This window comes from Anolis sagrei, chromosome 3, assembly GCF_037176765.1.
Source record: "Anolis sagrei isolate rAnoSag1 chromosome 3, rAnoSag1.mat, whole genome shotgun sequence".
Lineage (NCBI taxonomy): Eukaryota > Metazoa > Chordata > Lepidosauria > Squamata > Dactyloidae > Anolis > Anolis sagrei.
In genome coordinates this window covers 91591684-91618247 of record NC_090023.1, presented here as the reverse complement: position 1 = coordinate 91618247, position 26564 = coordinate 91591684, and the positions used below count along the sequence as shown (strand labels likewise).

Genomic DNA, 26564 nt, shown 5'->3' with positions numbered 1-26564 from the left:
AGGATGGTGCAATGAACTCATTATTGGACTATGACTCCAGAGGCCAAGGGTGAAATCAGCACTGAGCCATGGAAATGCACTGAGGGATCTTGGGGGAAGCCACGCTCTCCCAGCCTCTAAGGAAGACAAAGGCAATCCCCTTCTGAAGAAATCTTGCCCAGACACTGTGCTAAAGTAGTCATAAACTGGAAATAACCTGAAGGCACACCAATAACATTATATTATATATGAAGGTATGTAGATCCTGTCCTATATGTGAGGATCTTGAGGCACCGGACAATAAGAATAATTGATTACTTTAAAATGTATTAAATCATTGTACACTTAAAACAGGACAGATTGAAAGCATTTAAATCAATTTGAAACCACTGATACGTGCAAATTCAGAAAAGATCAATCATCGCCCAGACCTTTAGTAAACAGCTATGCTTTTACTTGGCAATGGAATGATAGCAGCATTGACACCAATTGGATCTCTAAGGTGAAGCAGTTCTGCAACTGGCATGCTACAGCAAAGACCTCTTCTACATCTCCAAGATTGTATCATCCAGGCCAATGGGACATGGAGTAGGACCTCTTCATCAGACCTCAAGTGTTTGCAGACAGGGAGAGGCACTCTTCAAGTATTGAGATTTCAAAGCAACTTAGGTCACTATCAGCACCTTGCATTCAGATCAGAAGCCAGTATGCATTCAATAGTCAATCTGTAGTCATGAGTCTGTTATAGGAACAGGTAATTAGGTGCTCTAATCCAACATGACTACTAGATGGAGATTAGAGAAGCTAGAGATCAAAAATGTCTGAGGTACAACAGATTGGTTTCCTGCAATCTGTCTTGTTTGCCTATCCTGGTGTTATTGCCAGGAGAAACTCAAGATAGAGCTTACATTCCCATCTTGTGGGACAGGGAGAACGGAAGCAGGCAAGTCACCCCATATGTCTTGGTGAAGTGTGACTGTGCAGCTTTCCCCATCTGGAGAGATCTTTTTAGGAAGACTGAAAGGGAGAGGTTGAGAAACAGGAAATGAAGCCTTCTCAATGACCACAACATATAAAGATTGAAATCAGACAAACAGAAATAAGCCTTCAGAGATGGATACTTCTGTTCCTTATGTTTGATCCCTTTATCTAAGTACAACCCATTTCACATTCTCAATATGAAGTAGACACATAAACTTTCCTGCTCACCTCCTATAGCTCTGCCACTCTGATTCTCTCAAATTTCTTGAAAATAGTTTTTGTCATTAAGTACAACACATTACCTATTTTCGGAAACTTATTTGCCCAGGACACGTAATTTACTACCAAGACTTGTAGTAATTTTGTGTAGTAATTGGGCATACAAAGAAAAGCTACCTCCCCAAATCATACAGTACTAGACATGGAATTTACTGACATGGAGCTATAATCAACTTTCTGCATCCATGGATTTCATCTTAAAATCCAAAGAATTCCAAAGAGAAAACATTTATTTTGATATTTGATATAAGTGATGCCGTTTTATTATGCAATGGTATAATATACAATGGGACTTGAGCATTCATAGATTGCTCCAAATCTCAATGGAAACCAAAGGCCCACTGTATTTTCTGGCTTTTTATGGCTGAAGGAAAAGATAGTATGTAAAGTTGTATGGCCTGTAGTTGCAATTTCTTAAACCTGAGCTTAAAAAAAAATCTACTGATCACGTTCATTTACAGGTTCCCACATTTTGTCTTCTCAGAGAACAGTAAAGCTAAGCACAATAAACATAATTAGGATACCTCTGGCATAAAAACCAAGGTGCTTATAAGATGTTCTTGGTATACATTATATGTTCCCAAGGGTTGCTTAAATGAGGGTACTATATCTGGCAACCAATATATATTTCACACCACTGGTTAAAAATGGATTGTAAAGAAGATTGCTATAAGAACTAAAAAATAAAGTCCCTGAAGCACCTCAAGTAAAATCTTACATTTGATGCTCATGTTTGCTTAGCCACTATAAGCTATTTGCTAAGAAAATGAGTAACAAAGGGCATAGTGCAAACCAAAGTTCCTTTTCTGCAAAGAGAAGAATCCATGCCTTGCATTTGGTACCAATGGGAATCAATTAGAATGTATGCCATTCTAAGAAGCAGGCATTCAAATAACTAAAGTCCAAAGTACTTTGCTTATTATATATTGTTCCCTGAGGTCCTATTGTTTCATTAGGGACTACATAAAGCCACTTGGATGAATTGCAAAGAGTAGCTGGAAGGTCAGTGTAGTCTTCTATGAGGGCAACTGTAAACACTGTTCTGGGCAGCCATGTAAGTAATGGAAAGATGCCCTTATGTTGAAGAATACTTCTGTTCAAATGCCTTGAAACAGATAAACAAAAATCTGTAAGAGTTATTATGTAAGAATAATCATGTACATCTCTTAACATTAAAAAAGACACATTGAAATAATTTAGGAACATATAGCTACAGCTAATGTAAATGACTATAGGCCCCAACCTTTTATTTACCTTGAATCCCCAAAGGACTAATATTGCCTCTCAATGCTGGCACATGATGGTACTGGTGTAGCCTTGAATTCCTGTACATCCATTGGTACCTGCCAATTTCCATTTCTGGTCTGGTGATCACTGCCAATTTTAGGTGGTAAAAAGTCAGTGTCTCCAGCAAAAGTTCACTTTTACTTCATCACTTTTATTCAATTTAATTTAAATACAAAAAAAAGCAGAGGAAGGCATACAGAAATCTATGCTCAACTCTCAGAACAGAAATAGTCGCATCCACACACAAATCAAGGGAGGGACTATTAACTAGGATTAGATTTTAGGGGGTGATGATATTAGTAAAATTTAGAGACTTTGTTGACATTTCTTGAAATAACATGTTTAAAATGTTTCCATATAAAATAGTATCCTGCCTTTGGTTTCCCAGATAATTTGGGTTCCAACCATCAGAAGTCCCATCCAGGCTGGCCAATGGTCAAGAATTCAGGGAGTTGAGCCCAAAACACATGGTCTAATGGTTGAGGACCATGGGTCTATGGCATGGGTCTATGGCAGTTTTTCATATGCCAATGTCCTCTAAATTGACAATTCTGGACCACCATGTACCATTCAAACTAGCCATACTGGAAATTCATGTTTAACACATCTGTAATTGCTAGGCTGGGGAAAGAGTAAAGTTGCTTGTTACTATTGATTGCATTCCCACTTTTTATCATATCCTTCTTATTCTTTACTGGCAATAAGCCCTTCTACAGCAGATAGGGCAGGAAGGGCAATGTAATCTAATTGTGGGGAACCACAATTCTATTTTTATCTTTTCACTAAACCCAGATGAGCAAGGTGATCATTCCCAGATGCAAACAGTAGAATCAAAATACAGTTTCAACTGCAGTAGTTTAGAAAACAAGCAGGTAAGACAGAGGTACAATACACTGTGAAAAAAAATGTTCTGGGTTATGTTGGTGTATACAACATTTTGAGTGCATAATCATGACTATGCAATATTTTTATCCATTAATGTCAGCAAGTCTCTCTTCTCATATCCCTGGAGTTTATACAGCTAAGTAGAGTAATACTTTTATAACACTATCAAGAAGGAACACTGGTCCACTTTTGCCAAATATTGACATTTCCCCCATAAGTAAGCAACATGAAGTCACTTTAGCATCAATGTGTTAGTTCCCATACTTTGCTTAATTGCTGTTCCTATGTACAGTGATATTTCTTTGAAATGCACTCTTTACTGCTCATCCATGGACAGTCAACTGTACTGAAGAACATCAAGCATAAGCTACTTTGAGAAAAGAGATACAAACATTGCTCAGCTTCTTAAAATCACAGTTCATTTCTATGGCACTTGGCCACAGAATTGGAAATCCTACTCAAAAAAAAAAGGAAAGAAAAATATGAATAAGCAGTACTTATGCAATATGCTCAAACATTTTATTTGGAATGTTCTGGTCTTCTTGCAGATTTCAACAACTTGAGTCTACATTTAGTACAGATGTAACTAAACTACTTTAGATCTCCTCCAATGTGAGCTAGAGAATACCATTCAACTTCACACTCTAAAAGATGTAGAGATCACAAACAGATTGTCAATTGGCATAGATTGTTTTACAACCACTCCAGTCTCTTAATGACTACCTTCGATTCCCTAAAAGATCTGAATCCTTAGAGGGGTGGAAGAGAAATCCAGCAAACACCTTTTACCACCATGAGCTGAGATATTTTGTTCCAAAAGATTTTCCTTTAGGAAAAAGGCTTAAATGTTACAGAGTAAGTTCATATTTGAACTTATTCTGTTAAATTCATTTCTGCTTCTGCACAATCAGTCCTCTGTTCGCAAGTGTACAATGGATGTCACAGCAAATGAGCATGATCTCAACCAAACAAAATATGGAGGAAGAGCTAGTCATACATAGCACATTAAGCTCATCTGACATGCATGTACGCGTCAATGTTTTGCAATTACAGTTCTTTCAAGCCAGAGTTTCTCCTGCCACCAAGGGAAGGACAAAATCAAATCCCACACAGCAATGTATGTAACATGATATTAACTAGTAATGTACAGGATATCTCTACAATCTCTACGAGTAAGCGAAATGTAAACAGCAATTTCAAATGTAGTTAATTGCCTAAGAGTTCAAACCCATGAAGCTAGTTTCTAACAACTCATCTGGACTACTATGATATGCTTTACATGGAGCTGCCTTTGGAGAGTGTTTAGAAACTTCAACTAGTCCAAACAGCTGCAGCCAGATTGTTAGTGGCAGCTGGTTCCAGGGAATAACCAACGTTCTTGCTATAGCAGATCCATTTGCTGCTGGTCTGTTTTTGGATACAATTGAAAACAATGGTTATGACCCATAAAGCCTTTTACGGCTCAGGTCCAGACTATTTAAAGGACTGTATCTCCTTATAGGTGCGCCTGTTCAAACTCTAAACTGTCTATAAGAGGTGCTTTTCTCAATCCCACCACCTTTGTGTGTGTGCCTCTGTGACTACTCTCATACTCTGGAACTCGCTTCCTCTGGTAGCTAGGCTGGCTTTCTCTTGGTGTCCTCTCATCATCAGATGAAGCCCTTTCAGTTCCAGCAGGCATTTCGGAACTGATTAGTTTATATAACAGGTTGTCTGTTTTGGAGTGGTTATTGTGTGCCTTCAAATAATTTCCGACTTACAATGACCCTAAGGTGAACTTATCATGAGGTTTTCCTTGGCAAGATTTTTTTCAGAAGGAGTTTTCAATGAGTGTGCCTTGCCTGAAGTCATTCAGCAGATTCCCATGGCTAAAAGGGAGTTGAACCCTGGTCTCCAGAGTTGTAATCCAACACTTAAAGCACAACACCACACTGGCTCTCTCTTTTCAATTGCCCTATTTTTAACAGGTTTTTACATTAGGTTTTTGCATTAATGTTTCATAAGACTTTATAATCTAATATTATGGTTATTATAATATGAGGTTTCTGCTTCTTTCTTTTTTTGTTCTGTAAGTCCCTTTGAGCCTCAGTTTGGAGGGGGAAGCAGGATATAAATAAAGTAAGCAATTGACTGACCCAACTTGGGACCACTGAGTAAATTGCCCCCTAAACAGCCTACCTGAATTGACCTTATGCCAGTTTTTGTTCTCAGGGAAGGAGGATGCTTTAATTACTGCCTGCAATAGACTTTCCCCTCTCTTAATGGGAACAAGAACTGACAATGGGGCAATTCAAAGCAGATTTTGAAGGAGCAATTACCCATTCAGTCCATCAGTTGAAATAAACAGGAAATGATTACACTGGCTGAATTTGTACAGAGGAAGTATTTAGTTAAAGACACAAGAGCTGTGGAAAAAGTTGAATTTCCTGAGTACCTCTGCTACTATGCTCTATCATCTTATCACATCATGGTGCAAAATTCCTATCTAGCTCCAGGGGATGGCCCAGCATAGTTGATTGTATAGTTGATGGGACCAATAACTTAACATGATGGAGAGTCTGAAACCTCTTTCCATTGTCCCCAGCAGGTAATTTGCACTATCTACACAGGCAAGAGTTGCCTTTCTTATTCTGAGGCTAAGTCTTACCCAAGGTCACCCAGTGGGTTTGGGTAGTGAGCATGGGTATGAACCCTGGCCTCCAGAGTCCTAGTCCAATACTCAAACCACTACACTGCATTGGGTCACAGCCTTTTCAAAAATACATTTTGTTTGACTTTTTTGTTAAGATACTTTAAAGAATAAGTAAATGTTATGCATTACTGTAACTTCTGGGTTGATAGGTTTTTAATCTACCATAACCTTATGGCCCGTTTGTACTAGATATCCCCAGTAAATCTGTTTGACATCTTTCAACTCGACTTTACTTACGAGACAGTGTTATTTTCCCTCTAAATTAAAAGCAAGCATCTTGTCCATGTTAATATGTATCACAATGTATTTTCTACTCTGCTGATACAAAATGGCATTCATTTTACCTATTTATTCCATCTCAGTAAATCTGCCTATCCCTATCCTCACGTTTTGATTTAATTTAATGCCCACAAGATAAACCCTGTCATTTCAATAATTTATAAATCTTCAGCTTTAAATGCACTCAATCTGTCTTGCAGCTCTGCAAAATATCTGCTCAACAATTACATGGATGACATCCAAAGGCTAGTCCACTGATAACAACGTTAACGTTTTTGCTATCCAGTTTCCCAAATGTAAGGGAGATAACATGCAGGACTGGCTTATCTTCAGAGAAGCAGAAGCTTTAAAGGGCATCACAAATCTAACAACTGCGTATTTTTGCCTAAAGGAAATGTGTTCAACATACAACACAGAGCTGAGGGTAATATAAACATAGTACAAAACGTTTAAAGCATATGTTTTGTAAACAAACATATCATGATTGCACTATTGTATTCACCAAAGCTTAATGTGAGAGTATGTAGACACTCTAATGCATCTGACCACTTGAGATACATACAAAGAGAAGGAAAAAAGGAGTGGATTGGATCCTGTTTAGGTGTTTTTTGAAAACCATTGAGACTTTTGAAAATCACAACTAAAATTCATGTCAAAAGTACAAATGTCCAACTATTAGCTCTGGTCTCAACACATCAACTCCATCCACTTCTTCATAGCTATGGATTGATTTCTGTGACATATATTATTACTTTCCCATAAATCAAAGAAAACCTTTCTTTAAAAAGGCATCACAATATGTTCTTACAAAAACAGTAAACTATTAATTAAATCTAGCAATCATTTCAACAAACAGCTAAACTCCCATGGGTGTCAATCAGCTTTTTGCAGGATGGTGCTTTTCAGATGGATGGGATGACAGCTACAACAATCCCTAATTAAAATGGCCAAGAGCCATAATGGCTTGGAATAATGGGAACTCTTTTCTAAGACCCTTGGAAAACACAGACTTGGGAATGGCTGCTGTCGGCAGAACAGGATTTCATCCAGATTGTCCTAACATTTGTTTAAGCTACAACATTTAAAAGTTCATTGACATATAAGGGAATCTTTTTCTCATACACAGTTCAACAGCAATAAATATTTCCCAGTTTTGGCCTTTAATTTATATATCACACATGCAAAGAGGCTAGACTGTGGTAGCGCTCAGTAATAATTCTGGGAAAAATAATTTAACATACCACAACCCAGGGATATTAAAAAATGGAATTATGGTGATATGGCAAATGCACATATTTTAAAGAGCAGTTTAAAGTAGAAATGCAGATACAGATATTTAAAGCCTTAAATTATTTATTCATTTGTCTGTAAGGTACACAAAAAACCAATTTCCGATACTTCAACAAAACACCATAACCATCTGGGTTTTTCAGTCTTAAATGCAACCAACAAAACCAAGAGAAAAATGCAGAGAAACTATACACACCTAAAATCCAGTGAAAAATTGCCAGGACATTAAAAGCTGATTAATTAAGCAGTTGCTTCTTATTAATTTCAATCAGACTGAATTTTGATTGGCCATTTAAGTTAAGCACGTTAATGGGAAAAAATATTTTAAATTACTATCTGAACTATAAGTTGTTTAAATTTTGTTCTGGGAGAAAAACCTTCTTGGGTTTATTATCCATAGATGAATAATATATGGAATTTGACTACAGGCAACAGAGAATAAATAGTTAAATACTTGTTATTACTAGATTGTAAAGACCTAACTATAAGCTGCATCTTTATAGAAAAGTGGGGAAAGTAGCATGGATCCAAATAATTCCATATACAGCATTCTATCAAATGAAAAAAATTTAGACAAAAATAGTAAAATTAGAGCTCTTAATAAACCATGAGCACTTTCCCAACCATGTTAATGGGAAATGCACTCCCCAGTGTCCATGAGATGTTACCATGAACTGGACCAGTGTTCCAAGACTATGAAACCAGATAAACAACGACAAATTAATATTGGATTTTTATTTCCCAAACAGCCACCTGACATTCCAGCCATCAAAAAAGCTCTATGGTAATTTGCTTTGAAGGAGAAGGGGCTTTCAACAGGCACAGAGATAACCTGTTAACCACCGCCCCACATTATATAGGGCTAGGCTTTTGTGTGAGCCTAGACTCCTCTTCACATCTCAACCATTAATCTTCTTTAAAAGGTTGGTATGCTGAGGAAAATCATGATTACTAGTCTAGCTCCCATCATCTGACCATAAATTCATTTGTCAAAATTTCACAGATTTAGAAGAAACTCATTTCTAAGTATCATATTCTCCACAACACAAGAGGCAGAGAAATCTGATAAAACATATTATCTATATTTAGGCAATTCAAAAGGGAAATTTTTATCAAACAACACACACACACACACACGTGTACCTGTAGCAAAAATGGATATTTTCAGTGTCATCTGTCACTGCTGTACCACAGTCCTAGTTTTGTAAAGTTTAGTATTGTAATGTTTTGGGAAATTTTTCTAGAGCATTACTTTCTGCTATGATCCAATTGTTGCCAATTTCACTTTAGGGAAACGAAGACTCTTATATTTTATAGGTTAACTGTTCTAAAGAGCAATACTGTTCATTTTCAGGATACATATTTCAAAAGTTCAATCAACACATTTGTTTCATCTTGCCCACAAATCAGCTACTTAACTGATATTTTCCTGAGATTCTACACAAAACAGCAAAACAAAACAAAACACCACAAATAATATGCTTAATAGGATTTGTAGGTTATAAATTTTCTAATACAAAGATAATTCTTAATGTTGAACATGATCCTTTACCCACTAAAGGATGTTTTTCTACTTTTCAAGTCAGCGGACCTACACAAGTGTAAATGGCTGCAAAGTTGTCAGAAATATCACCAAAGTAGCTTGATACACAAAAGTATAATCCAACATAAGTTACTAATTTTGTAAATGAATGCTGTGTAGCCTTAAACTTTTCAAACAATAAATTACAAGCAACATCCATATTGACTCACTATTGCAACCCTGCTTTTTCTGGTCTCTAAATTTGTGTTTTGGGACATTTCTTCCCAAACATCATGAGGATTTTTCTTGCTATTTTTCTTTCCTATTCAGTACAGAAATGTACAACAAGTGAAATGCAATAAGAGATGGAAAAGTTGTCATCATTTGGCAATAAGCTCTACATTAGCAGAATACTAAAAGCCTGGCCCCCAGACTCAAAACCCATGAACATATACATAGAATTATCTCTCTCTAAACTGTTAACACACAGCTCTGCTTTTCTGTGGCGATGGGAATGGTTGAAAACACCCAGCCAGAGATGAAGGGATAGATGGCTGTTCTGCTAATCCGCTGTCAAGTCATATTTTTTCTTTAAAAAGCAGGACTGGAAGCTAGAAGATGCAATAATGATCATTTAAGCACTGCTTTAAAGAGAGTGACAAACACAGCCTAAATCTTTTCACTGGAGGTCCTTAAAAAGATTTAAACAGTCTATTGTTTGATGCTCTGGGTACCTTTTTTCTCTTGGCTTTGTTCTGTATTTTCCTCTGCTGCAGTTTCCATGACTGGCTTTATACCATCCACCAAAAATGCTTCTACTCCCCGCCCCCAGCCAAGGCTCTCTCTTCTTTTCTTCTTTCTTTCTTCCTTCGCTTCTGTCTCCTATTTACCACGACTGTGACTGAATGGCTTCGTTCCTCAATCCAGGAGGTTGCACTCCTTTCCAAAATGCTCAAGCTTCGTTACAGCTTCAGTTTTGTGCTGCCTACTGGTCCATAAAGATTCCCTGCCAGGAAACACTCCGCTATACGTCAGAGACCTGCAGTTACAAAATTGCAGTTCTGCACTCAGTCGTCTCCTCTCGGAGAGCATTTGCAAAGGGGGAACCTGCAGGTTCAGCTAGCCACTCTTTCTTCCCCCATTGCTCTTCCACTTTCCTTTTCTCCCAGTGGATGTGAGATCAATGCTCGGGTGAAGAATAGGTTTGTGACATCAGAAAAAGGGGGCTGCATCCAAGGGAGCAAACAGAGCCCCCTCCTGTTACATGATGACTCAGTGATGACACTACAAGCCCCTTTCTGTCCCTACGCCATCTCTGAGGGGAGTCCATGTTCTCGAGCAATCACAGGGCTCTTGTTCCCCATGAGACCCTATTATTAGGACTGCATTTGGACCTGCTCCATCTGCCCTCTGTTCTTGCACTGAACTGACCATGCACCCAGCCCCACAGTGGACTCTAAGGATGTTATGTTTTCAACACTGTTTGATGAAGCGGGGGAGGGTGGAGTACATGTAAGCCCATAAAATTAATCTAGGGCAGCCAGGACTTATAGCAGAAGGACAATGTTTTCACAATTCTGGGGCAGTTACATAAGATGCAATTTCAGGCCACCGCATAAACATGTGTGGGTGAGAATACAAAGAGGTTGACAACATCCTATGTTTCAAATTTGATTCCAAACATTATTTAGAAAGGAGCATCCCTATTTAATAAAGAGCATGGGATCACTGTGATCAAGAACCAACCTACAGGCACACATGCATTAAAAGAGAAGACAGTCATTTCAAGATTTAGTAGTGAACTGCAATCAGCACCCAAGATTCTAAAAGAAAGCTTTAAAATGGCTGCTTTCCAAGGTTCAGTGCTCACTTGTGGTGCTTCTGGACAGAGGGCACCAAGTGCTACCAGTTCAAATATATTGTAGAGATTTGATTTATTTAGGGGAGGGGTAAAGAAGAAACAAGGAGAAATCATTAGTGGATTGCAAATGGAAATTGGTATAGTCTGTACCTCTAACAAAATTCTGAGAATGAAAGGATTTGTCAATATAGGATTGGTAGCTTGCACTTGAGATAAAAAAACAAAAACAAAAACGGGAATCCATGAGCAACATTTCATTTTCCAAGAGCAACGACTAAATACTTGAGTTGTGTATATATAAATACAAACTAGAGTATTTATTTCATGAATAATGGATCAACACATACCTAGTCATAATCTCAGTGCATGTAGAAATAATGTTCATTATGGAGGACCTATACCCTGCTGTTTACCCATATTTGAAGATTACCTTACAGGAGGAAAAAGTGGCTAGAGCAATAAACAAGTATTTTTTTTATATCTATCTTTTGAGATGACAAAGTCACTCAGATTGTATTATGCACATTATTTCTGGATGCCCAAATTGATTACCACAAAATAGGTTGTGAAACAGCAGCAAATAAGACTATCATGGGATTACTTCTAGGTACAATTAACATAAAAGAAACTTTCTCAATGTGGAGACCCACCAGCTGTAATGGCATGAGTGTTGGACTATCATTCTGGTTTCTCTTAGGACAGTGGTTCTCAATCTGTGGGTCCCCAGGTATTTTGGCCTACAACTCCCAGAAATCCCAGCCAGTTTACCAGCTGTTACAATTTCTGGGAGTTGAAGGCCAAAGCATCTGGGGACCCATAGGTTGAAAACCACTGCCTTAGGATAACCAAGGCACACAATGTCTTGATGTTGCATGTCTCCCAAATGAATTGAGGTATACCTCAAATCCAGTGGTTCTCAACCTCTGAGTTCCCACGTGTTTTGACCTACAATTCCCAGAAATCCCAGACAGTTTGCCAACTGTTAGGATTTTTGGGAGTTGAAGGCCAAAACATCTGGGGACCCACAGGTTGAGAACCACTGCTCTAATCAATTGCAGATTGTAACTGTAGACTTGTGGATGATGGCTATGTAACCAGCACATCTAGGCCATGGGGTTGTATCTGACTTACACAGGGACACCTTATCTACAAGTGATACAATGTCTACCCTTTCCTTTCCGGTTTCTATAACAAAGGCATTCAGAAATACGGATTTTTCATCCTTCTTTTCCAGTGTTTATGCTGTCTTCCTGGTTCTACTTTCAAAATTCATCAGTGGATTCAAGCAAATTGTTGCATGCCTAAATACAAAACATATTTTCAGCTTTCCTTTTTCAAGAAGCAGATGTCATTTCCTGAACATACTCTATGGGAAATTGTGGAAGGTGCATGTAAGGCAAAATATGTATCTGAACATGATCCTGTGGATACCAACATTTTTTTTTATTTTTCAGAAATCATTGACATTTTCTAAAGATTTTTCTAGTGTTTCTAAGTTTATATATATATTATCGACCCACAATCTAAAGAACTCTTTTTCAGCCTAAAACAGCCTTAACACAACCATGAAAAACTTTGGGTCCTCACTTTGGGTCCTCACTTTATTGTGACAAAAGTCTATCAAATACTGTTGATTTAAAATTTATTTTAAAAGAAAAGAATAAATCAATGACTGGAGGAAGAAAACTGACAAATTTTGTCTTCTCTGAGCATTTTCCACATATCCCAGCATGACTATATGGTATTTTTGGCCTTCATTTCAAGAGATTTTTTTTATTAATGGAGGTTTCACATATCCACAATAAATTCAGGAGCATATCCGTTGTGGATATGCATGTTGTACTGTACATGCTTATTTTAGTGAGCATTTGCTTTTATTCACCAGAACTGCCTTCCCGTTGTAGCCTGATATTCCCAACACCATAGAGTCTCACCTATGGGTAATCAGGCCAAAATCCATATAGCTTTACCACAGATATGCACTATCCCTGATCCAGCATTAGCAACTTGCACTACAAATGCAATGATGGATGGATGTGTATTGCTGGAAAAATTGGGCTAACATTTCTAAACAATAGTAGACATGGCACATTTTGGCTTTGGTAAAACAGTGTGGGAAAAGCATGTCTCTGTGTTGGGTCATGGGTTGGGGAGCATTCCTGAGCCCCAGCAAGGATATAATGAATGAATATAAAATAACTAAGGAATGACATCATGAATCTTGTTCAAAAAGTTGACTTCTCGGATAAAACACCAGAAAAAAAAAATGATGGAGAAGAATAATGACTGATTCACTGCATTTATAATTCCAAGGAAAACAACAGCAACAACAACAACGTTTCATTTCCCAGTAGCAATGTAATCATGTTGCAACATTTTACTGTGTGGTTTGCTGTTTTTATTTATTTATTTACTTGTATACCGCAGTTTCTCAGCCCAAGAGGCGACTCAACGCGGTTTACAACAAGGATAAGAATCAATCAACGATATACAATTTAAAACCATAAAAGCATAATATACAATATTGACACAACAATAGACAACACAATGCATCTCATAACTAGAGTCGTGACCGATCCGTCGTCCAAATTTCCATTCCTGTAATCATCACATTCATTGCACTGTTTAACCGAATGCCCGTTCAAACATTCAAGTTTTTAATCTTCTTTGGAACACCATTAGCGAGGGGGCTGATCTTACCTCCATAGGAAGGGCATTCCACAGCCGGGGGGTCACCACAGAAAAGGCCCTGTCTCTCGTCCCCGCCAGCCGCACCTGTGAAGCAGGCGGGATAGAGAGCAGGGCCTCCCCAAAAGATCTTAGGGTCCTGGCGGGCTGATAGGCAGAGATACGTTCGGATAGGTAACTTGGGCCAGAACCGTTTAGGGCTTTATAGGCCAACGCCAGCACTTTGAATTGAGCCCGGTAGCAAATCGGCAGCCAGTGGAGCTGGTGCAGCAGAGGAGTTGTATGCTGGCTGCCGAGCGTTGGACTAGCTGGAGCTTCTGAGCCGTCTTCAAAGGCAACCCCACGTAGAGAGCGTTGCAGTAGTCTAGACGGGATGTAACCAGAGCGTGGGCTACCGTGGCCAAGTCAGATTTCCCAAGGTATGGGCGCAGTTGGCGCACAAGTTTTAACTATGCAAATGCTCCCCTGGTCACCACCGAAACCTGAGGTTTTTTGGCCAATATATCATTGCTGAAAGGGAATATATAATGAAGGCAAAGTCTTTGGCTGATGTTGAACAAGCAGCACACTGAAGCTCATGTCCTAATCACTCACACTTCGCTTCTCCCTTTGTACATGTGGATAACACAAAATGAAGATGGGTAACCATTTTTTATATTTGGACCTGGGATATTGGTTTGTTCCTCACAAGACAAAACAACCAACAGATCTTGAGACCTTCCAATAACCTCCTTCTCCATATTCCAGTCACTTCACAGCTTCCCTTCTACAGTTCGCCATTGTCCCAAGCCAAGCTCTCCTATTTTGACATACATGCTGTGTCCCCATCTTTTTGCCTCCTACCTGAAGATGTAACCTGCTTGTACTGTACGTCTCTCTGGCATTTATCTCTCCTAAGAATTACTGCCAAAACTGAATGGATTTTACAGTCAAATCTGAACACATTAGATCAGAGTAGGCACATTTCAGGCTTGTAGCATCTACTTAATTTTTCACCTACCATAACTACAGAATCAACAAGTCAGATCCAGGTACAAATCCCCCCCCCCCCCACAAAAACCCTTTGGAATTAAAGACCATGATGCTTCTGAGCAAATCCTGTGCTATAGAAGTCGAATTAAAAGAATTCTTACAAATAATGTTCACTCCTTGTTACTTCAAGCCTTTTTCATTTCATCAGCTTAATTTGAGGCCCTTCCACACAGCCATATACCCCAGAATATCAAGGCAAATATTGGGGTCCATAGGGAAGCTGGTGGGGAAACACAACATACACACTATCTACAGACCCACCAAGAAAAACCAACAAATGCTACGTTCAGCAAAGGACAAGAGGGATCCTCTCACCTCTGCAGGAGTCTACCGTATACCATGCAGCTGTGGACAAGTCTACATAGGGACCACCAAACGCAGCGCCCAAACACGAATCAAGGAACATGAAAGGCACTGCAGACTACTTCAACCAGAGAAGTCAGCCATAGCAGAGCACCTGATAAACCAGCCTGGACACAGCATATTATTTGAGAACACAGAAATGCTGGACCACTCCAACAACCACCATGTCAGACTACACAGAGAAGCCATTGAGATCCACAAGCATGTGGACAATTTCAACAGAAAGGAAGAGACCATGAAAATGAACAAAATCTGGCTACCAGTATTAAAAAAACTCTAAAATTACAACAGCAAAACAGCAGAGAGGAAACAACCAGGCACATCTTAACACCTCTCAACAAAATATTCCCCCAGGCTCAGCCAGGCCTTCAAATGCTAATGAAGGTGGTCAGTTGAAACATTCACACCTAGCTCCAGCAGAGAGGAGCTCTTTGCCCCACCCCAGTCATTCCACAGATATATAAACCCATTTTCCTAATTCCAACAGACCTCACTATCTCTGAGGATGCTTGCCATAGATGCAGGCGAAACGTCAGGAGAAAATGCCTCTAGAACATGGCCATATAGCCCGAAAAACCCACAAGAACCTAGTGATTCCAGCCATGAAAGCCTTCGACAGTACATTGGGGTCCATGATGGCACAGCAGGTGAAACCGCTAAGCTGCTGAACTTGCTGCCAACCTAGCAGTTTGAAAACATGCAAATGTGAGTAGATCAATAGGTACTGCTTCGGTGGGAAAGTAACGGCACTCCATTCAGTCATGCTCGCCACATGGCCTTGGAGGCATCTACAGACAACGCCAGCTCTTCAGGTTAGAAATGGAGATGAGCACCACCCCTCAGAATTGTCCTCGACTACATTTAATATCAAGAGGAAACCTTTATCTTATTGAGGCAGATAATCCATAATATCTGTTTAGAACTGGGTTATCTGAGTCCACACTGCCATATAATCCAGTTCAATGTGGATTTTATACAGCTGTGTGGAAGGGGCCTTAGATAGGAAAAGATACACTGTTGTATTGCTGCTGCAAAATAAACAGTTGACTGCAAAATAAACAGCTGACTCCTACTCTTGCATTGCCAGAGTAGGAGTCAGAAACTCCTATGGGTCTACGGCAAACCACCAAGGTAGCTACTAGTAGATCCTAATCTACCTTTTATCCACCCCTGAATTATTAAATTCTTGCTGTATGATTTTTAATAACTCACAGTTTCTTCCCTTTGTAGAGATCTTGCAGGAATTTAATTTTTAATGTACAACAATGTACAGTTCTTGATCTAGAGGTGTTTGTTTTAAAACCTACAAATGTCAACCTTTTGGGGTTTATGGGCCCTTTTAAAAAGGAATAAATGTACATTTTAGTTATTAAGCAAAACTAGGAAAAATTCAATACTGTCTGTTGAATTGAAACATGCACTTTCCTAGTCTCTCTTGTCCCCCTTTTAAGTATTCTTCAGGAATTATCTAGTTTTTAAAAATGTTACAGAGCTCCCAGTTTATCATCACATTCTCCACAATAACTGATTTGTTATTATGATAAAGTTAAGAAAATGTAATTACTTTAATCTGTTCCAAGTTAATTCATTATGTACGTACGTACGTATGTATGTATGCTTGGAACGTCCAGGTTTGTATTGTCTTGTCCTCCTGTCCTATCCAACCCACGCAGTTTATCTGTTCAAACATATTCTCCCCTGTGAACCCTCAAGGTTGCTTAGATTTTCTGGAGGGGCCCTGCTCTCAGTTCCACCACTTTCGCAGTCACGTCTGGTGGGAATGAGAGATAGGGCCTTTTCAGTGGTGGCCCCCACTGGCTATGGAACTCTCTCCCGAATGAAATTAGATCTGTCCCCTCCCTCCTGACCTTCAGGAAGCTAGTGAAATCCTGGCTATGGAACGATGGCGGAGACTGGTAATTGACCAAAGTTATCGAGCACAATATGCGGACTGAGTTTATCTTGGTGAATTGGCTTATATGTATTTTATCCTATTTGTATTTTTAATTCTCTGTTGATATATGATGTTTTACACTGTGTTGTTAGCACTGAATCCTTGCTGTTAGCCGGTCTGAGTCCCTCTACGGAGATAGAGAAGATCGGGATACAAAAGTTTTAAATAAATAAATATGTATCCAGATACAAGCATATAAAGGGAGACAGGTAGGATCTCTTTTGTAATCCAATGCATGCTATAAATAAGGATAATTTCTATATTTCATACTTGAGACTGAAGTTAAGAAGCAATCAGCAGAGGTTTCATAGTTTTTTTCTCCCCCATCACAACTGTAGCACACACAGTAAAACAACATCTTCAGATCTAAACTGTGTTCATTTGAAATTTACTTTAAAAATGTGACGAGAGAGAAGACATTTGTATGTTTAGTCTGGGAGGCATTTTGTCTAACCATTGCAGAACCTTGCAACGGTAGGGGACCTCATACACACAATGAACCAGAACACAAAAGCACTGTAGGGTGAGTCAAGGACAAGAGCGGCAGCATTGAGTCTGCATCCCCAGATTGGCTGTGGAGTAAATTGCATTGCCAGAATAGGATTAATGCCTAGAGTATTTAGAGCTAACATTTTGCCTACGTTATATTTGGATTTCCAACCATTCATTTGGAAAACTCTACATGCTTCCAAAAATGTTTTAACCAACAAGGTAAGAAAATTGCACTCATCTTCCATCTGCACCTTATCAACTGTTGTATTTCAAATACAATTGACCTAACACTAAACGTAAAGGAAAAAACATAATGATTTTGTTCTCTTGGTTCCACTTCTATGATTTCCTGCTACACTAAATGCATTTATTAAAAACGTATGCCTATTCCAGTTGCCTCAATAAATTTATCCTTCTCACACATATCCTATTTATTTATTTAAATATTTCACTCTCTGTTAGCATACAACATATAATCAATTTCTCATTTAAAATGAAACAATTAAAAATAATGCAAACTGTAGCACATGGGCAAATAATAACTATGGTTTCAACCTCTCCTAAAACAGATGTGGTTGGACTTCAACTTTCATGTATTTCACCATTGGCTATGCTGGGTGGGGCTCATGGGAGAACAGTTGGCTGGCTAACTTCCATTCTAAAAGAGCTTTACCAGTCAGTGGGAAACCCAATTTAAGCAGGGGGTTGTCTTTAACCATTAGCTTTTCTCAGAATAGCATTCTGACATGATCAGTAGATTATACCACCACTCAGTAAGCTATTTCGTTATTTGATCTTCTGGAGATGCTAAGTCCAACCAGTAGCAGAATTCTGTAGGCTCCTATATGCCAGCCATAACTGTAGAAAGGCAAAGTGGGTCTTCCTCATTTACTGTATAGAGTCAAACTAGCCATTTCCATTCTAATTCTGTGATCTAATCTCAAAGTGTATCTTTGCTATGCCTTCAAGCTTAAGTCATGAAATGAACTCTTATATTTGGAGCAGATTTTTTAAAATTAGATCAAAGATCTGAAATCCATGCACAAGGACCTCCATGGAAACTTTGGGCTTCCACTTCACTGCAGCTTTCAAAGTCATTGGGTAAGCACAACCAGTGTCCCCTTGATACAAAAACTGGAAAAGATTCTGGAGACTCAAGACTCACAAAGGCCTGTATTACTTATGGGCACTTGTACTTATGAATCATCAGGTAAATGTCAAGCCTCCTGCTATTTTAGTAAATGTAAACCTGAGACATAACTTCATTTTCCTATTGAAAACTAGAGATCCAACATGGCACAGTAATTTGAGTTTTTGGACTCTGGGAGACCAGGGCAAAAATCCCCATTCAGCCTTGGAGGAGTCACAGTCTTTCAGCCTCACTGACCAAATCTTACCAAGATAGCAATTTGAAGGCACACAACAACAAAAGCAATTAAAGGGGTTAAAAATAATTCAACGTGTTAACAGTCAATTCATTTTACACTCATGGGTCTAATCAATGTACAGATAATGTACAATGTACAGATAACTGGAGGGTGGGGAATAGAAGACACGGCATCACCTATTATTATAATATGGCTTCTCCAAACAGTATAGATGGATGTGGAAAAACCTAGCATTAGGATGTTGGTGACCATAGCATATGTATCATTTGAGACTTTTACTTTTTTGTTTCACTCTAAGTTTGGATTCTCAATGCCTTGTTTGAACAAGCAGCAACCAAACAAGTTCATCATTATGCTACACAAGCCTTGTGTGGACAGGAAAAAAAGCTACAATGGTCCTAGTATCCTGACTGATGCAGTGGTTTACATAATCACCAGCAAGGATTAAAATACACACACACTTGCCCAAGACTTGCCCTTCTGTGAATTGAAGGAACCCATTTCAAGGGATTGCAATTTTAACAAATTCCCCCGCAGCTCTTAGCATCACCTCCTACAGTGTTCTGGAGAATCATCCAACCTTCTGGAGACGCTTTTCAAAGGGCACAAGGACATTGGAGAGTTTCTAAAAATCACTTCTTCCCACCCTTCTATGAGATGTCTACCAAGAGTCTAAATCTATCCTATTGCGGTGTTCCTACAACTGAAGCAATGACAATTTTGAGTCTTTCTTCCCTTCCCATTACACGAGCTAGAGTAAACTCTTCCACGAGAGAAACAGATCTAATCTTGCCCCATGCTTAGTCTGATGTGACTTTTCAGAAAAGTACACTGTTAAGACACTGTGACTAAGGTAGGCAAACAAATCTAGCTGAGATAAACTAATCCTATCCATCACCCACTCCTGGTGCCCAAACAATTTTCAAGCATCACAAGATTTTTATGCTCTCTAAAGCTCTAGCTCCTAAGAATACTTTATTGATGCTAAACACAAGCATCAGCCCATCAGCATTCAGCACGGCCTCAAATGCTCCTAATACATATATTTGGAGAGCGGTTTAGGAGAGAAGATGTGTACAGGAGGAGACAAGACCTGACTACAATTACACTACAATGGAAATACAGGTACTCATGTGTAAAGACTTTCTGAGGAGAGTCTGCTTCTTGTGGGGTAACACATAGAGATATGCATAAAACTTGAGTTCTGAATGGATGCAGCCATTTGATTAAATCGGGATAGAAATAATTTCTAGTGGCCGCAGTTAGGTCTCCTCTTTTAAAACGTTGCCCTCTCATCAACCTAATGCATTAATTCTGCATGTCCTGTTGTATTTTGAGGTGGCAAGTGGAGGAGGCTCTCAGATATGTGAGTCTGAGAAGGAAATATTTCCAGAAGAGCCATTTGGGAAGGAAGAACAGACTGAGTCCATGAGAACTCACTCATCCCTGAGCAGCCAACAGGCCATGGGTCTTCATGGGTGACTGAACTCTTCAGCTCTATTCATCCCCCTTCTCAATGCATAATAACAAAACAGCAGTGCTCTCATAATACAGGCCTCTCCTTTCTTCCCTCTTTTATCATCATTCATATCTCAACTATGACATGATTGAAAGGGTTTCTGATGGGAAATGTGCTTCAAATTAGCATATTTCCCCTCCATACAATGGAGGCATTAAGCGGCTGCATTTTGAAAGCCTAAACAAAAAGCAGCAAGACTTTTTAAAGCAGCCCTGTTTGAAGTTTAATTATCTGCCTGCCTATCTCTAACCAGTTTTTCTCTTTCTTTCTTTCTTTCTTTCTTTCTTTCTTTCTCCACTTTAATAAAGAAAGAGAGACATGTTCTGTTTGGAAGTTTTGCTACTAGGTTGATAAACACTGCATGTTAAAATCCAAGAAGATTTGCTGTGCCTGTAGATTGATATCCAGTGCTTGCTGCTGCTAACATCCTTGATTCATTCAGCATCACATCCTGAGCTTGGAGCCAATTCCTGATTTCACAATTTAAATAGACTAAGGGAAGTCTAAATAATTCCTTTTAATGCTTAGAGAAGTGTTGCCCTAAATTATGTGCTGGCTATTTCTCATACAATCCACAATATGGTTTAAACACATGGCAGACATTCAGTGACTCGCCAAGTAGCATCAGTTGCAACAGACAGCAGGTATACCAAAACTGACTCCTTTAAACGACTGGGCTATACTTCAAGTAACAGGAAAAGAAACAAAATGTTTTTGTTTTATTTTTGTTGGGTTAAAAAATTAACTGTACTGTGAACTTATACCTAAAATAAAACTACCTTTATCCCAATTTATTTTTGTTTTCTAAATTAATACATATTTTTCTCGAAATGGCCCTGTATACCCAATATGGCAAAGAGGCATTTTTTGAGGTGTAGAAAAGAGAGAAAGTCTTAAGGATATTGGGATGGGGAGGCAATTTTATTTTTAAAAACAGCGCAACAAATTTTTATTGTAATGGTCCTTGCATAAGGACACCCCCTTAGGCAAGACAGTAAAACTATAAAAGTTACCAGGGTTGCCATATACATTCTCATCTTACTGGACCTGTCCTATTTTTCACAGCTAAGATTTCTGTCTAGGCGGATTTTTATATGTCCAGGGATTTCTAAAAAGTCTGCTTCTGCTTCACATTCTTTCCACTGATTCCACCTCCTTATCACTGGCTTAGTTAACAGCTTCACTAGAAGAAAGGGTGAGGGCAACCCGATAGAGCATGAGAGAGAGAGAGAGAAAGAGAGGGAGGGAGAGAGTTTGAGGGTAAGGAGAGAGAGAGGTGGATCCACAGAGGGAAGGCAATCTAACTCTGGATGGAACTACACTGACAAATAATGTAGTTTGGAATGGCTTGATATGGTCAGTTTAGACCCATGGTTCCCAACCTGTGGTCTGTGAACCAGCAGTGGTCTGCAAGAATGAAAATATTATTCACGGCCTTACCATTACTACACTGTTGCCTCAAAACCATGTGGCAATGAGCGCAACTGTTCTTGCGAAACCTTTTTATGTGGCCAAGGCAACAGGGCTGTCGGGAGGGGAGAGGCTGATGACCCACAAAAGATTACTACTACCACATCAGCTCTAGATTATTAAATATGGTTTCTGTGGGTGAGCAGATGATGAATACTACATGGAACATGTTCTGTATCAGAAACTAGAGCTGATGTGGTCTATCCAATGCAATTTTCTGAATCAGCACCCTAAGTAACCAAACTGAATATAAAGTTGACCAAAAACTGATTTGTAAACCTTTTTTGTACTAATGTTGGAGAGTGGTCCCTGGTCAATGTGATCCCTGTTCAAGTGGTCCCTGGTTAAAAAAAGAAAAGGTTGTGAGCCACTGGTGTAGACTATAAAACACAGTTCAATATGTTGAACTGCATTACACGAGTCTATATTGACCATATAGACTCGTATTGAGGACGTTTGGTGGGCAGAAGACACAACTGTGAGAAAGGTGAAGGTAAAATTGCTATTTCAATACAATGAAAGGCAGGAATATTTCTACTAGCAATCATAACATCTTATATATTAGGGTATTAAAAGTGAAGTCATTGCTATGGTGACTCTCACTTTGAATAGCCTATTATATAAGCTGCGATAATTGCTAGTAGAAATATTGCTAATTTTCACGTAGTCAGTCAGTAAGTGTTTTCTCATTTTTATCCTATAAAATATGGTAATTATAATAGCTATCAAATATATTCATGTATAAGTCTAGAACAGGAGTCCCCAAACTAAGGTCCACAGGCTGGATGTGGTCCTCCATGGTCATTTCCCCGCTCTCCATTCTAAACCTTAGACTTAGGCACACAGCAACAATCCTAATTAACTTGACTATCTCATAAGTCAAAAGCAGGTCCATACTCTTGATGTTGGTTAGAATTGGTCTTCATTTTAAATACTATATTGTTCTTTCATGGTTTTTTTTTTTTTTTGCACTACAAATAGGATGTATGCAATGTGCATAGGAATTTGTTCATTTTTTTTCCAAACTACAGTCTGGCACTCCAACAGTTGGAGGCGCCATGAACCAGCCCTCCGCTTACAAAGTTTGAGGACACTTGGTCTAGAAATTTAAGTTTACAATGACCTCAAAAACTTGGGTCACATTATCCATGGGTCAATGTGAGTATTGTATCTTCACTCTTATCAAAAAAAGGAACCATCTCTGATTAGAGTAATGAAAGACAAGAGCTTAGTCTGTCCTGGGAGAACCTAAAAGACACATTGACTACCCCTACTTTTATCACCATGGAACTGCTTTTTTTTAAAAAATGCCATCTTAGGGAAAAAAACCAGTGTCAACCAGAGGTGGTCAGCTCCATGCTTTCCCTGAAAAGTGGCTCTTAATTTATCCATGGGTCCTATCCATAATAATGACCCTAAAACTGGCCCTCAACTTATACATGAGATAAAGCCAAGCATGAGTATATATTATATTTAACATGTAAATCAAGAGTGCAGCTATTTCCTTCCTAAAGTAAGTTCATTTGACTGAAAATAACCTGTTTTTTTTATATAGAAATATCTGATGCTCAGAAGACCATATATATATGTGAGAGATTTCCCCAACCTGGGATCTCTCATGTGACTATGACTTCCATCACCATTGATCAATGCCTACACTGACTAGGCTTGATGGGCCTCCCAACCATCGAGGCCGCTAAATTGGAAAAGGTGATCACCAAATATGGAAGGATGTTAGGGTCATTTGCCCCAATAAAGTTCACTGCAGCAGACTCTTCCTTAACAGAGATTGCAAAATATCTCAAGGATGGAAAAGCAGCTAATAAACTGTAAATTTAGATAGATTTCTAAATAAAATTAGAAAATTTACAGAAATTGAGCAAGTGACAGACGCAACCACTTTGTAAAGCACCCATTTATATCCATGTTTTCTATTATTTCTTCACAATTACAGAAAAAAATTGATTATGCTCTTAATATTAGTGATTCAGACAGATGTAGTTATTATGATAGTTCCAACTTTTATCATACATAGATTTTTCCTCAAACCACAATCACAGCATGAACAGCCAAGATGAAGCAAACTAAGGAGGACATCGACCACACTGAAAAGACAGTATGTGGTTTGTAGAAAACTAGCTTGTTATTTATGTACAAAGTTGCCTCTGCTTAAAACAAAACATGATCTGAATCCATGGTTTCTGCTACAACTACAAATTCTGACTTCTTGAAATAGTGACCTAGGAAGTTTTCATGGCTGAGTGAGAATTTATACCCTGGTTTCTTGGAATTTGAGCCAATACTCAGACCACTATATAATGCTAGGTCTCATCTAGCATCTCAAAGGAGTGAATCACAGGGAGCGGTCTACCCCCCTGTTCAAGGAGCTCCATTGGCTGCTGTTCATCTTCTGCTCCCAATTCAAGGTGCAGCTTATCACCTACAAAGCCCTGAACAGTTTGGGATATGCCTACCTTCGCGATCGCATTGCCATCTATGAACCTGCACAACCTCTTTGATCTTCTAGGGAGGCCCTCCTCTCGTTCCCACCCCCATCGCAAGTGTGGCTTATGGGGATGAGGGAAGGAGCCTTCTCGGTGGTGGCCCCCTGGCTTTGGAACTCACTACCTGGGGAGATTAGGTAAACACCCACCTTGTCAGCCTTTAGGAAAAGTTTGAAAACTTGACTGTTCTGCCTTGTTTTTGAAGAATGAATAACAAATCCCCATACCATAACCATCCCAGCACAAACTTGTCCTCTCGAGGCATATTTCCTCATCCCCTGGCAGGAAAATTAAACCACATAGCTTGTCCCATCCATATCTCCCACTAGATACTAGCCCATTTTCCTATCTCACTCAATCTCTCCTGTTTTTATCCTTACATCTGACCCAGTCCACTTTGTTGAACTCCTTGTTTTTAACTTTTCACGTTACCTCATACCTGGTATTTTACCCCACTGTGTTATTTTTCATGTATTGCTTGTATTTTATTTGAGTTATTATTTGCTGTATGTATTTTATTTGTTTATTGTATTTGTCGAGCTTGCCTGATGTTAGATGCCCCAAGTCCCTGAGGGGAGATGGTGGCGGATCACTGGAACTTATGTCACAAGTACCACCTGCCAGCAGTAAATAATTGGTGGGATCATAAACCCACAAAGGTACTGGAAAATGAACATGCAAAATTACTGTGGGACTTTCAAATCCAGACTAACAAAGTTTTGGAACACAATACACCAGACATCACGATTGTGGAAAAGAAAAAAGTCTGGATTATTGATGTCGCCATACCAGGTGACAGCTGCATTAAGGAAAAACAACAGGAAAAATTCAGCCACTATCAAGACCTCAAAATTGAACTGCAAGGGCTCTGTCATAAACCAGTACAGGTGGTCCCAGTGGTCATTGGCACACTTGGGTGCCATGCCAAAAGATCTCAGCCAGCATTTAGAAACAATAAACATTGACAAAATCATGATCTGTCAACTGCAAAAGGCCACCTTACTTGGATCTGCGCGCATCATTCGAAAATACATCACACAGTCCTAGACGCTTGGGAAGTGTTCGACTTGTGATTTTTTGATACGAAATCCAGCATATAGATCTCGTTTGCTGTGACATACTGTGCTTTTGTAAAATAATAATAATAATAATAATAATAATAATAATAATAATCTGCAGATTATAAGGCAGAAGTAAAGTACAGTACAACCCCCATATCCATTGTACTAGTACATGCAGTGCCATTTATCTATGTTCCACAAAATATGTGTGCTCTAGAAATGTTCTAGGTCCTTGGGTTGGAAGACCTTCACTTCCAGTAGGGTTTGCTATTAACCAGTGTTCTGTGTATCCAGGATCCATCTCCAGTGGACACAGGGGTCACATTGTACTATAAATGCAACTTCTGATTTAAACATGAAAAATCCCAACTGTAAACAAAATGTTATCTAATCTCCTCTTAATTAATCTAAACTTTGAAATTCCCATTTCCCCCATTGGGGTAATACTCACTCATAAATGCCTCTCTAGGATTCTACGCTTCTTGTTTGATATCGCTGTCTGCTTCAGTGTCAAATATAAAAATATTTTGCTTGTGCATGATATGAACCAGCCTACACTTCCAGCTCTGCATTGTTTCTCCCACTTAAACATTTACATAGTTTGAATAACGCATTGTGAACCTCCTCTGCCTCCATCTCTACAAAATGTACAGAATCCACTTCTTTTGGTAAACATGTGTAGTTAATTCAGACACTGGGTAATGACCAACCTAACAGAAAAGAGGAAGGGAAAAGGAAATCAGAATAAGAATGAAACAAAAGTGGACAGATTCCTAGCAGGATCTTTTTGTAAGGAAACTTTAAAAAATCCAAGAAAGCCAGCTTGATATGAATGGATGAGACCTCTTTTTTGCATGTCCTTGAAACAGGGTCGTGTCAACTAGCCACCATATGCCATTTTTCCAGTGTGGTGCTGTGTTGTTTGAGAGCCTTCTTTCTGCACCCCATAGAACAAAGACAATCCTTCTGTAACACTTACATGACCATACATAATCGGCAAGCCTTCTCGTATAACTGCCTCAAAGCATCTGACCTTAA

The 26564-nt window shown here is 38.9% G+C and overlaps 1 protein-coding gene across 5 annotated transcripts in view; it reads right to left on the bottom strand.

Moving 5' to 3' along the window:
• GPM6B (glycoprotein M6B) overlaps positions 1-26564 on the bottom strand; it is a 147942-nt gene that overhangs the window by 36978 nt on the left and 84400 nt on the right. Inside the window, exons 1-2 of one of the 5 annotated variants that reach the window (XM_060769989.2) lie at positions 9929-10642; positions 2494-2613 (exon numbers count right to left, since the gene is read on the bottom strand). The exons of 1 other annotated variant lie outside the window; for it this stretch is intronic. In XM_060769989.2, the coding sequence (XP_060625972.1) occupies positions 2494-2613; positions 9929-9977 (169 nt within the window). In that variant the 5' untranslated portion in view covers positions 9978-10642. Of the gene's footprint in view, positions 1-2493; positions 2614-9928; positions 10643-26564 lie in introns of those variants that run through there. 3 more of the 5 variants (XM_060769987.2, XM_060769988.2, XM_060769990.2) reach the window with 3 other exon arrangements.